The sequence below is a fragment of the Patagioenas fasciata genome, chromosome 6 (assembly GCF_037038585.1).
Source record: "Patagioenas fasciata isolate bPatFas1 chromosome 6, bPatFas1.hap1, whole genome shotgun sequence".
Taxonomy (NCBI): Eukaryota; Metazoa; Chordata; class Aves; order Columbiformes; family Columbidae; genus Patagioenas; species Patagioenas fasciata.
In genome coordinates, this window is record NC_092525.1 from 34275565 (window position 1) to 34289601 (window position 14037).

A 14037-nucleotide genomic window follows, 5' to 3' on the forward strand; every position below is an offset into this window, starting at 1 on the left:
ACTTTTTGGAACTGACCAGTAGTCGTGTTGCCTCACGTCTCTTCACATCCACGTGAATTCATATCTCTGCATAAAGCGTGCAATACTGTTAACAGTTCAGTGGGTCAGAAAAATGAGGAATTAATGAAGTGGATTGAAATTTCTGCTTGCTGTCTAAATTTGTTGTGTGTGGTTGTGTCAAGGGGAATATGCTAGTGGGTTGGCAGCAGCGGGAAGCGTAGATTTGTGGAAAAAAATAACAGCAGCCTCTTACAGGGCTAATTTAGCTGAGTGAATAGCAAAAGGATTTAGAAAGGTCAAGGGGCATTCATGGCTCTCAAACTATCCTGTTATTCAGGGCTAAATGAGAGAAAGTCTTTTGGCAAATGGTTGTCCTACAGCTATGGGTGCTATTACAGGAATTCCTACGAAGTGATTATTACTAGGCAGTTGTGAGTGTTTCAGTAGTATAAACTGACTTGATTAAGACCTAGCATTTCCTACTGTAAACTCATTCCCATTTCAACCTTCCCTTCCAAAAAAGAAAATCCTAGTAAAAAGCCAGCATCTCTTGCTAGTGGTTTGCTTACGGAAAAAGGAAAATATCCCAAACCATGCTGTACAGCACCAGCCTCTGCCACGTTTGTCTCATTAATATTTTAACCTGCTAATCCCCGTGTGGAACATGGCCCTCTAAAATGAGGGGAAGAAGTAATAATTGGTGAGGAGAGGGGAATATGATTAAGTTATTAAACAATAGCTAGCAACTGAGGTGGAGCAGTAACAAAAGTGGCATATTCTTTTTAAAACAACAACAAAAAAACCCTAAACCACCAGAGGGAACGTGTTTTTCAGGAAAATACATGGATGGTTTTTGTACTTTATTCCCAGCGGGAGATTCCCATTTTAAGCAGAGGGCAGTTTGAATAGCTGCACTACTACTAGATGCAGTGCTTTTTGGCTTTTTTTTTTTCTTTTTAAAAAATATTTATACAACTTTTACTTGCCTTCTACACATGAACATGGCTGTGATGGGGAAAATGTTAGCTTTCATTCCTTGTATTTTTTTAGAAATGACCTCATAGCAAAGCCCACTGCTATATAGTTCAGTTTACAGTTAGGTTATAAAGACTGAGTTTATAAAAACTGTTGCTTGTTGAATAGCACAGTGTGATGGTTTTGCTGTGATTTGGGATTTTACAAGGCTATGAGGAGTGCATACTAAAAAAAAAAATCTTCTACCTTTCCAACTCTGCCTTTCTGGAGCACAGGCTGCTTTGTTAATTACAGTGCCTGCTTTCAAAAAGTTCTTTTAATCCACTGTTTCTTCTTAACAAGGTATTTAAATTCAGTTGTGATCCAGCTAAAATGGGTAGATATTTGTGGCACAGAATGTGTTTTTTTAAGGAAAGTAAAAGCTGCTGGGAGGCAGGGTTGTCTTGTTCAGATTTTTGTGTCAGTTGTACTTGGACACGTTTCTCCTGGATAGCATTCTGCTTGTGTCCTTTCCATGGGCCTGCTGTTAGAAGTCTAAATGTTTTGGGTTTTTTAATTATTATTTTTATAATCACTGAAACCCATTCAAGCTGAAGTATTGGCCAGCCATTAAAGCTAGCTTGCAAGAACGCAAATGCTCAATTCCTTCTTGTGTTTTTGCATCTGTGTAAGGACTAGATGATTAATGGTGCTCTCGCCTGCTTGTTGCATCCCCCAGAAACAGTCTCTCTTCCAGCATGTCCCCAGCTTCTGAGAAGGTGTGATGTGTCTCCGTACCTGGGGGGGTGGCTTAGTGCATGACTGTTTTAGCCGCTATCTCCCATGGCTGTGAATTATATCTGTCACAACAGAAGCGAGCTGTGTGCTGGGGGATACAGAGTGCCCAGGGGCAGAGGGGACTCAGTGTTTCCCTCCTGAGGACATCTTTTTGGTCTGTGCTTTGGTAGGTGAGAAAATGCTGTGTGCTTCACTGGATGTGACACTGGGGTTATAATTTTTTTAGCTGAAAACTGAACAGAAAAGTTAATTGCAGGTTGTATATAAAGGAGGAGGTGTCATGAGGCTGAAGACTTTGGTTTTGTAGGAGCTCTTTTCCTTGGGCTCCTTTCCTCACCTCTCCCTCACCCCAATTGGGAGAGGGACCAGGAGCTATTCTCACCCCATGCTCGGGGTACCCGCTTCTGTGCACACAGCAGCCCTGGCACCCATCCCTCTTCTCTGGGTGCAGTGCACCTTCCTCCCCACTTCATCCTGAGTTTGTGATCAGCTGCCTCATGTGGGCTTGGAGAAGCCATGGGCACAAGGGTGCTGGTGCCCCCGGCCTCATGGGTATGTTGCACAGATGCCTCCTGCCTTTTAGCTGAGCCTGTGGGATCACTGTGCCCTTTTGCTGTCATCCTCCCATCCCTCAGTCCTGAGTGCGGGGTTTGGCACTGACACGGAGGATTTTCTCATGGGATGGGTGAAGCTGATGCACCTTAGTGCTCCCAAAAATCACAGGACAGTGAATCTGCAGCTTGTTAAAGGTGTCTGCTCTCGTGTCTCTTGTGAAGGTGTCCTAAAGGACTATCTGCGAGAGCTACCCTCTCCCCTGATAACCAAGCAGCTCTATGAAGCCGTGTTGGATGCCATGGCAAAAAATCCCTTGAAAATGGCAGCAAGTGGTTGTGAGAACGATCCGAGTGACTCTGAGCACACAGCAGCCCTTCTGGATTGCCTGCCCGATGTTGAGAAGGTGAGCGGTGCCAGCAGGTTCAAGTAAATTGCGTGCTTCAGAAAATAAAGGAACATTTTCACATGGGATATAAAATGTGTCAAAATGTGTATACTTGTTTCCTAACTTAATGGTCACCTCTTGGATTGTTGATGCTTTGTGTTTTTGAAAATACTTCTGTGCTTTGATTAATTAGAGGGTCCGCATTGCTGGATTCATTCTAGTTTGCATTTTATATTGTCTCTGTAAAACTGAATGAAAAGCTGTGATCACTACTTTTACATTTATATTGAAGAGTATTCCTGTGTGGTGTCCTGCTCCATTTCTGTGGAACTATCTGATCTGTATGTCATAATTACATGGGCAAACACATTCCTTCTTCCTAAGTATGTGCAATAAAGCCTTCACTTCCCATACTGTGCAGTGTAATGGTGCTGTGCACTGCCACCTGACAAATTCACCTGTATCAAAAACCACAGTTAGCCCATTTCTGGGGGAGAGATAGTGAGTGACCTGCACAGAACCTGCAAGTTATCTGGAAGCTTGTTCTGATGCCGAGGTCATACTGAGGGTTTCTTTATTTTCTAATGTACCTGGATCTTCTGTACTGCTTCTTCCCGATGTCCCTTTTCCATTGTGGGAAAACCATTCATGTAAAACGGAGATCAGGTAAGAAGCAAGCTAGATTTTACCAAGAAGTTTGTCTTAACTAGTCTGCTCTGTGATAGTCTTATAGACTTTTCTAATTCAGCTCTTATATGCTCCATCGATGGGTGTTGGTATTAAAACCAGAGCTGTCAGCCTTGATCTTACCCCTCTAGAGCAGCGATGTTAGGATGTTAACACCACCTTTGTCTAGTGTTTTGTTTCCTGAGCAGTATCTTGTTCTTCTAGGCTACTCTGAAGATGCTGTTGGATCACCTGAAACTGGTGGCTTCTTACCATGAAGTAAATAAGATGACGTGCCAGAATTTAGCTGTATGCTTTGGGCCTGTGTTACTGAGCCAAAGGCAGGAGACCACCAACCATAACAACAGGGTCTTCACAGACTCGGAAGAGCTTGCTAGTGCCCTGGACTTCAAAAAACACATAGAGGTTCTTCACTATTTACTCCAACTGTGGCCAGGTACTATTTCTTGAATGTGTTCAATGTCAACCATTAGTGTATGTTTTTACTGTGTGACAATGTACATTGATTCACAGGATGACTGAGCAGCACTGGCGTTCTTTCAACACAAGGTACTATGGCATAACCTACTCATCTAAAGAAATCATGCCAGTTTTATAATCTACTCTTTGTATTTGGTCACTTTTATTTAATGGGAAGTTGGTTGTTCCAATTGCTTTCGTACCAGATGGCAGAGTTTGAGTATAATGTAAGAAGTGGTAAAGAGTGCTTTATGTAAGTAAAGACACTAGAAAAAAACAAACCCAGTGACAGTAAGGTTTCTACATCAGAATTAGGGGGGTTTGGAGCATATGGGTTTGGGGGTTGTGTTTGGGTTTTGTTTGTTTGTTTGTGTTTTGTGTGTGTGTGTGTGTTTATTCTGTTCTCCTGCTTTGACTATTCAGGATTATCTGCATATGGAATTCATTAGTTGGTTGGTCTCTGAGATACTTGAAGGTTACTTTATTACTGCCCTTGTAATCTGGCATAATTTGGAACATCCTTACAGTATGAACTGTGCCACTTCTAGTTGTTTTTGCAGAGCTTTGCATAAGATGAAAGATTTTAAAACAAAACACAACAACAAAACACAAACAATCAAAAAACCCCACCACCAAAACACCTTAAGTACCTTTTAGTTCCCACTTCCAAACTCACCAGGTCATATGCTTTTGTACAATCTGAGGTCAATTCTCAATGAAAAGGGAGGTGAAATTCTAATCTTCCTAATAAACTTCCAAAGTAGAAGTGAAAGTAACTGTTTCTGCTAAGATCTGCCTTTCGAATGGGAAATGATTGCATGGTGGTCATGTTTCCCCTGGTATGGAGAGAGGCATAAGGCAGTGGAAATGGTCAGGGTGACATCTGGAGCCCCAGGCTTCAGCCCGTGGGCAATTCTGTGCCTTGATGCTGCTGAACTGCAGCCCTCTCCTGTGCAAGCACTGCCCAAAGTCAGGAGCAGACAAAGGTATTGGAGCTTTTCAGTTAAACAGGGAGAGTTTGAGCATAACTGAACATTGAATCTGGTGGGTTTAGTTTTGTTTTCAGGTAGTCTGGCCAAGCAGCTGTTGAAAGCTACCTAACCATGCAGGTGATGGGTCTGTTGTGCTGTGGTACCTTCCTTTTTCATAGTAGTCCAGCTAATGGTGTGGAGAATGGATCTATTTGATAACCTGAATAATTTAATATCCACTTCTCAAGTTTGCATAGTTCAAACTCTAATTCTCGAGGCTAAGGGAAGATTCATCTCATCTAAACAGCTTCTTAATTGTTCCCTTTTAGAACACAATATTTGGTCTTGGGAAACTACTGAATTTCTGCACCAATTGAAACATGAAATTGGATTACAGTTAAACTAAATGAATAATAAATCTGATTTGGTTTGTTTTAAAATGTGTTTTATTTTTACTTGAAGAGGAGGAGGTCTGTTGTTTTTTTTTTTTTTATGGGAGACTTAGGGTCACCTGGGAAACATGAAGGGTCGAGAAAGTCTTCACTTAGTCATTCTGAATTACAGATGCTGTGGCTACATTGGAGCCAGCTAGGTGGGCTCTGCTGCTCTGTGTTCAGGATACAAAAAGTTCCCCAACTCATATAAGGAGTATTTGGGAATGGCTTTCTTTTTCCCTCTTGTCATCTCCACTCATTGCCAACATTTTATGGCACAGCTGTGGTGGTAAACAAAAGCAGGTAGATATAGCTCTGCGCATAGGAGTGTGCGTTGCTGTTGAGTAAGGTAAGTGGTAGAGTTTTCCTTCACCTGGAAGAGCAAGTGGAAAGCTGTCCCTCAGCTTGCACGAACTGTGCAGGCTGTTGTGCTAAAATGGAGGTAAAATATGGATGCAGAGATGTGAACATACGGATGCTGCACAGTGTAAACAGACCAGCTGGACCCAAAGGAAGGATCACAGTTGGGTCCCTTACGTTTAATCTCCTGTAGACTGAGACAGCTTGATAATCAACATGTTGTGCAATACTTCAATTTCCGTATTTTTCCAACGGAAAACAAATAGTCTTTGTTCAGTTAGACCATGTAATACTGGCAAGTTATTGTTAACCCATGGCCCTTCATCTTAATGGAGCATAGTCTAAACAGAAGGGCTTTTGTTATAGTAAGGGGTGAGGGGGAAGCAGAGATAGTTATTGCATGTTACTGTGCCAGTAGTAAAGTAAAGCTGAAATACCCTGGAGAGGCCTGCAATGTGCACCCAGACAGAGAAGCATTGGGCCCATCTCAGGACTGAGCCTCTGTGCTTGTGTGTGGAGTGTAACAGGAGGAGTGGGTGAGATGGTGAACCGTGCTGGTTGTGTGTGCCGTGTTCTCAGCAGTGAATGGGAACAGGTCTTTGCCTCTGATTATGAGAGGTAATGGTCTGTTTAAAACCAAAAGAAGCTTTGCAGCTCAGACGCTTAATAGGCACAGGTCAGTAAAAATATTTTTGCTGTTTACCATAGGAAGCCAGTAACAGTGGAGGAGACTGTTAGTAACTTACACTGTATAATCGTGAGCTCAGGTAACATTGCCATCAAACCTGTTTGAGTGTACGTCTGACACGGCGTTGTGGCTGCTTAGAAAAATCAGTGCAACTGAGCTTTTATTAATAGTGCAGAACATTAGGGCAAAAGAGAAGCACAAGAGTTCAGCATTTGATGCATCTTCAGCTTCTTTAGGTGTTTCTCTGCAGTGGTATTTTTGTTGTGTTTTAACCTATTTTGCTGTGCCTGCTTTCTGTTACTGTTTTAGCCTGGACAAAGTGTGTGAGCTGAGCTGTTTGCTTTTCTTTGACCCAGAGCTGGATGGTGATTAACTCATGCAGTTAATTTAATCAGTGCTCTGGGAGTTTCTACTTTCAGATAGGCTTCTCAGTTGCAATTTGAATCTGGCATGAATCTTCAAAACTGAGCTTTTACAGTAGTTTTAAAATTTTTTTTATATCCAACAGTGGCAAAAAATGTAGTAGTGGAATGTATTGGCTGTAAGCTTGCATGTATCCACGCATGCCAGTAACGTGTGACATCGAAGGAGGAGAGTGGGCATCTGTCATGGACTTTTCTTGTTGCAGTACAGATTCAGCCCTGACTCTGGTTTATCTTCTCCCTTCTAGTACGTCCCTCACCTGCCAAAGAACCAGCACATCTGAATGCATTTCCTGAGCACCCATCCTCCCTGAATTACCTGAGACCCAAGAGGCAGAGACCTCAGATGCTGAACCTGAGCGGTACCGAGATGTCCGGGGTGCTCAGACCAAGGCCTGCAGGTCTGGACAGCCCCTCGAGCAACCGCTACGCTGGAGACTGGAGCAGTTGTGGGGAGAACTATTTCTTAAACCCAAAAGACTGCCTGGGTGAAGCGGACTACGATGATGTCCCTTCAGAAGACTCAGAGAGCGGGGATGACAGCAGCAAAGCTGAGGAGCCGGATGCCCCGGTGAGGCGCCCGCAGCCCATCCCCGGAGAGCAGACATTTCAGAGCTACTTGACCATGCAAGCGATAGACTCTGCGGTGGATCACCGAGCAAACCTCAAAGACCTGCAGGAAAGTATTGATACTCTAATAGGAAACCTGGAAAGGGAACTCAACAAGAACAAGCTAAATATGAGTTACTAAATCCTGCCCTGCATGACACCTCCTCCCAGTGCCTTCGTGTCCCTCACTGGGCATCCCGCAGCCATGTGAGGAGCGATGGTGCCCTTGAACGCCTCGTGGCGAGGCCACGGCCCACCTTGCGTTAACAAATTTTAAGCCATTCCGTTACATTTCTGCCTCCTTCTAACAAAAAGGTGTTGTCCTGATTCTGATGTTGGAGACAAGCCTAGAGACCATGAGGTGATTCCACATAGTGGCATTTCTCCCTAAAAATACTGTGTACTTAGGCAGTCTGGGCAATACCTGGCAGAAGATAAAGCAACATCTCTGCTGTCATCAGCAGCAGAACTCTTCATTCCTGAAACCCTCGCTCCGGTACAGATGTTCCTCTTGGAAGCGGATGAATGCTGCTTGGCCTGTTTTGCAGCATGGACTTCAGATAGACTTGTTTTACTATATATGCGATGGCTGCTATGGAAAATGCTTTATATATATATAATATTTATATATAAAGTTTTAATTGTATAAATATTAATGTATTCATGTATTAACACTTTTCAGTAATTATTTAAACAAGCAAAAATTAAATATTTTTCTAACCTTGTTTGTATATATCCATGTATAAATGTGTATGTGTCTATAGCCACCTTTGGAAAGGAGAGGTTTTTCAGAATGATGAAATGTCCCTGTTTCTAGGAAGATGTGTTCAGTGATGCCAGGATGAAGTTACCCCTTGGTAACACAGCATTTGATTTATGCACAGAAACATGGTCAGAGAGAAGGCAGGTGAATGATTAATGTAAATGACCTTATGTGTTGTAGGGGCATCAGTTTGCAGGTGTTGACTATTAACTTTCTCACACATGCACCAGCCTGTGTCTTTTTTTTCCTCCTCCCCCCGCAATGATTTTTTCATATATAAAGAAAGCCTGGAAGGTATTTATTTTTCAAAAAATACTTCTGGTTTGTTCTTGTAACCTGTTACTTTATTCTTGACATTTCAATACTTTTTTTTTTTCTCCAGGGTTTTATGTATTTTTGTTGAGGTACATTTGTCTGGCTGCTGGTAGTTAGATGTGTTTGAGCCCTCTCTGAAGGGCAGTGGCTCTGCAGGTGCAAGGCTCAAATTCTGCACAAAGGCAGTTACTTTTTTCTCCAGTTTTGGGTTGTTTGTTTGTTTGTTTGTTTTGTTTTTTTAATTTTTTAAATAATCTCCTTAAAATGGAAACCTGAGCTGTTACATGAGGTTGAATGATGTTACTCCTGGGGAGTCTGGGTGGGATTGCAGTTACTGTGACCTTATTAGATTCAGCTATCACCATCTTCTCAGATCATCTTTTATCTTCAGTCATTTATAGTGAGCAACTCACCACTTCATGTTAAGGAAACACGTTCTTGGTTTAATTAGAAATAGTTACCAAAATGCATACAGATGTTTCACAGAAACACAGAATGTAGTCCCTCTAACCAAAAGGAGATACAGCATCATTCCCTGTTTGTTATGGGTCATCCCAGGAGGAGGAATGGGAGATTGGGGGGGCAAGAGGGTTACTTCTTGTGAGAGGACAAACACCCAGTCACTGGCAGGGTAGAACTTAATTCTCTTCATCTTTTTGGTACGATGTTGGCATCCTGCCATGGATTTCTATTCACCCTGTGGGTAAGTGCTTTTCTGCTAACCCATACTTCCTTGTATTGCTTAATTGAAGAGTTATTTATTTACAGGAGAAAGGAATTAAGAATTGCTATGTCAAACTTCACCCTTCTTTTCAAGGAATTATTTTAGCGTGGTTTCAAATGGTTTATTCGATCTCATTAATTTATTTTTTATAAGTGTTAAAAGATGCAAGACAATTATTGCAATATGATGATAATGTATGAAAATGTAAATTTAACCTGAAGCATTTATCAATAAATCAATGTATTTTTTTAAACTTTTATACCTACAGAATGTGCATACTTTTTAAACTATAAATTTTAATTCTAAATAAAATTTGAATTAAGAACAGAATTTGACTAAGCCCAGTTAGTGGTTATTTAAACCTTTATTTGCACTGGCTGCATGTGTAAATTAATTCCCTAAAGACATTCAGCTTTCCAGAAGATGTTTTTGTCCTATTGTAATTTCTAGATTGAGCCAACATTTCAGTTACATAATTAAAAAGAAAGCCAAACCACTAGTCAATTTAAATCCAAAAGGAATAATATGCTAAGGAAGTTGTCAAATCAGTGTTGTGGCAGCATTTCTTCTTCTATTGCAGGATGCTGATGCTTTTGAACATAGCCTGGCTTCTGCACTGGGTGTACAGATGTATTAACGCTAGTGGAAAGATGTTTCCATGTAAAGTTATTCAGCAAATGATGTATTAAGTTTTCATTGTCTATAATAATCTAGATGATGTAAGTGAGCACCTTTTGAACAAGTGTAGGCTTTTTCTCCAGGAGGGCTCTGCAACTCAGTGCAGCGGTGCGCTGCTCTGTCATCTTTAGTATTTTAACCTTATAACAGGGGAAATTAATGGCTTGATAAACTGTATTAATGTTAATCTAATTAGTTAATTAAAATACAGTAAAGTACTGGTATTATTTAAATGAAACATTTACTGTTAATCTAGTTATAACAACTTATATACTTATAATAATGTTCTGTACCTTAGACATCCTCTTATATTTCCCAAGTGGTATTTTTGTTACATGTCGTCCCTTACATAATAATATCTATAAGAATATATTTTGTCTAATCAATTTTATAATCTGGTCAAGCTGCATCCTTCTTACGATTGTTACAGATTCTTAAGGAGTTCTGACCTCAGGAGCAGCTCCACCTCTGCAGGGGCTCTTCCCACTGCCAGAAGAGGTGAAGAGCAGAGGACAGAGCCTGCAGGTGAGTGCAGAGAGCAGGTGTCCTCAGAGCCTATGGGCTTCCTTCAGGTGTGACCTCTGCTGCCCAGATAAAGAAAGTGGATGCAGATGCTCTCAAAGAAGCATTTCCAAGACTTGCAACGAAATCACATACAAATCATTATACCCAAGTATGGGTCAGTGGTGGCCATGTGCTGGGTTGGGTAGTGACCAAGAGTTTGTAGTCCACAGGGAAAAGCAGAAATGCACCAGTAGGTCCATGCAACTCTTTGCTGCCCAGCAGTAAGGATATGATGCACTCAAATGTGTTCAGGAATGGACCAGACCCATTAGTGGAATTTCAATCCATTGCTGTTTGTTTTTGTCCAGATGCTGCTCATGTTTGTAACTGATCCAGCTGACACTGAATCGCTTCTCTCTCTTTTTCAGCTTCCCAAAGTGGCTTATTGAGCGTGCAAGAGCTGGGTAGGGAAGGTGTGGAGCAGAGGGGGTGGCAGCGTGACCTCGGGTTGGCTTAAGGCACTGGGGACCTACATCCTCAGAAACTTCAGATCTTCAGATCTGTCTTTCCCAAATGTGTAACGTGTGTTTATAAGTGCACCAGACAAGAAGTGTAGCTACAGCTATTCAGACGTGTTCTAAAAATAGAGGGAAACATCTGCAACAGAAGTAGATATTCAGGGGTTTTACAGAATAAATCTATAAATCTGATAAGCCCGAGATACATCTGGTATTTCTGCTGCCAGATCTTAATCCCTTCACCTTCCTCCCCATCCCAAGGTATGGGGCTTTCTTATCAGTAAAAATGTATTTTGATATAAGAAGCCTTTATCTCAAATGCTGGAGGTAGCAACAGTTGAAAGGTGATTATTTGAGGTGAGGGAAGGACTGGTGTTACACTTTAGTGTAACTACAATGCATTTGTTAAAATGTCATCCTGCACAATGTATTAACTATTTTCATTCTGTTTGACTTTTTAGAGCCATGCAGGGAATGTATAATTTGTCTTAACAGCAAAATTTGCTAGGCAAAATTAAACTGTGAAACAGTCTGCCATGAGATAATGCAAAACCAACCCTACAGGTATTTGAATATCTAGGGTTGCACTGGAGAGGATAAAAAATCATGGTAGGATGTATGATCTCATGTCTCTGGAGTTATTTGGAAACAGAGGTGAGGAGGAAAATGGCTCTCGGGAAAGCTGCTCCCTGTCCATTGGGGGTTCCAGAGAACTTTGCCCTGGGGAGGGAGGGGGCTGACGAGCAGAGCCCTGATCTGCTGCCTCCTTGTCCTTACCGTTAGGAAAACCCCGCTGAAATCCAGCTCTCATCTGGAATACTTTCTTAATCAAAACTCTCCAGAGTGCCTCCGTGGTGGGGAATGAGGCTCACATTGAGGATGCTGTCTCTTCTGGGTTGTAGTGACAGAGCTACAGTGGAGGGGAGAGGGTTGGACTTTCCAGGTAAATTGTGACCATATGATTGTCTTCAATGTATACATAGTTTGCAGCCCTGTTAATCAAAAACCTGTGGAAGGTGATCTGAGGTAGTGTTCTAACAAAGTCTAGGCCTGATAACAGAGAGCTGTGCTCTTTAATTAGTCAGTTGTGGGGTATTTACATAACCTGTACAGAGCAGGCTGCTAGTTCAATATTGATTTAGCAGAGGAGCTGTGTTCTCTTCCTGTTGGAGCTCTGATTGCAAACACTGCTGCAGGTGATAGGGAGCAGGTGCTTGTTGAGTTTTCTTTGGTTTTAATTTAGAGGTAGTTTAATATGTGGGGCAAGGAATATTACTATAATATTTAAGTTTCGAACTAATAGATAAAAGGCTGTTCAAATCAAGTCCTATCCAGTGACACCAGACCTCTCTTAAATCTGACCAAAGTTCAATCAAAGTGGTAAGAGTATATGATGGAGAGATCATGACTGTAGAAAATTGAAGAGTCCTGTTTTTAACATTGCCTAAAACCAATTTCCAATGTTTATTTTGGAACACAGGAGGCTCACAGTGCTCCTGTTTTGTTTTTGGCTACGTTTTACTCTGATGAAGCAAAGCACTGGAGTTGGCTATTGCTTGTCAGCTGAAGATCCTCTTTGCAAATCCCCTGCGTGTCAGTTGTTTTTTGTGCTTTGGTGTCTACTGTGACCATATGGACAGTTGTTTGACAGGAGTCTCTGACCCTCAAACAGTTTGGTGAGTCATGGAAAGAGTGAACTCACCCGTATAGAGTTTAATCTGTCCTCCTCTGATAGATTTAATTTCCGCGTGACAGGCTCTGCTCAGTTACGTGGTGTTTGACCTGGCTATTGAAACTGCGCAACCAGCAGAGCACTGCTTATGAAAGAGTCATCTCTGTGGATGGAGGGCGAACATTAGTATTAATGAGCTGTTACTCATTTACACTGGTATAACACCATTAGATCCCTCTCAAGAATAATTGTCTTTTTACAGATATGCACACATGCAACAGCCACGGTGTGCTTGGCAAAAGCTTTTTGTTCTAAATAATACTGATTTCTTCAAGGGAACAATGTATTTTAATGGCTTTGGTTTTCTGTTTGCAAGCATTTACCAGGCTTAGGTAGCAATCATTTTCTAATCTGATGATACATGAAAGTGGTTCAGCCTGCAAAATTTGAAGGGTCAGATCTAAGCTTTTTTGTACAGCAGGCCCTGAAATTTGTTTAGTAATTTATCTGGTCCCCCCTTGGTGCATCAACACATGGATTCGGCAGAGATGCAAGGGGTTGCCCTATCATTTACATGTAGTAAGTAATAAATAGAAGACTTAATAGCATGCTGAATATTTGTTGTGGCTGCATTTAAGGGGATAAACCAGGTTGCTGCTGTTGAGGGACCACTGATGTTGAGTATTCCTTGCAAGAGCACTATATGATGCCTTTTGAGTATTGTAGCCATCTTCTTGGGATGGACCCTCCTGTAGCAGTGATGGCCACCTCTCTTCCCTGCTGTAATCCAGGTGACTGCACATGCTATTTGGGGAAACAATAGCTTGTGGAAGTTTTAGTGACTGAAGCTAGCTAATGATGAAATCATCTTTAGTGAAAAAAATACCTCTGTTCTTATGCTTTATGAGCTTCAATGGCTCATTGGTTTATAAGAATTCAGGGTCTGGCTGTGATCTTTAAACCACTTTGGTGAGAGTGGAGCTTTTGCATGAGGAATTGTTCCTTTCATCTTCTGTGTTACTGTGATTGTTGTAGCCATCAGAGGTATCAGTGTGCCTGTGTGCCCTCCTCTTCCCCAGCAGCTTCTTAGAGACATGGGGCTGCACAAGTCCCAGGTGAGCGTCCTTCTCTCGGGGGTGCTTTTTGTCACCATATCTCCAGAGCAGGAAATGTTCTGGGTATCTCAAAAAAACCCTGCTTCTTGTCCCGAAGTTTTCAGGAGGAGTGTAAATACTTTGGGGATGATGGAGGAGGAACTTGCTGGGGCTGAGCAGCAGAATTTGGATGGCCTGTGTGAATGTAACTATTGGAGTAGAATGGCTTCCCCTCTGGTGGAATGTAGATTGGAGGGGTGAATACTGGCCTTTTCGGTTGATCAGCTGAGTTGCGTTTAAGTTTTTTACAGGGTATAGAGCTCTGAGAGACACAGAACCTCAAAAACTACTATTTCAACAGGTAGAATGTTCATTATATCTGTGTTAATGAAAGACAGAGGTGGAAGTGTGCCCAAAGCTGTTGTTCTCTAACCACATTGTGATTAA

General features: G+C 41.8%; 1 protein-coding gene across 1 annotated transcript in view; it reads left to right on the forward strand.

Moving 5' to 3' along the window:
• The window catches only part of SYDE2 (synapse defective Rho GTPase homolog 2), a 29541-nt gene extending 20087 nt beyond the window's left edge, over positions 1-9454 (forward strand). Inside the window, exons 5-7 of the mRNA XM_065842382.2 lie at positions 2529-2710; positions 3584-3815; positions 6962-9454. Coding sequence (XP_065698454.2) covers positions 2529-2710; positions 3584-3815; positions 6962-7464 — 917 coding nt within the window. The 3' untranslated portion in view covers positions 7465-9454. The remainder of the gene's footprint in view (positions 1-2528; positions 2711-3583; positions 3816-6961) is intronic.
• The last annotated feature ends 4583 nt before the right edge of the window (positions 9455-14037 follow it).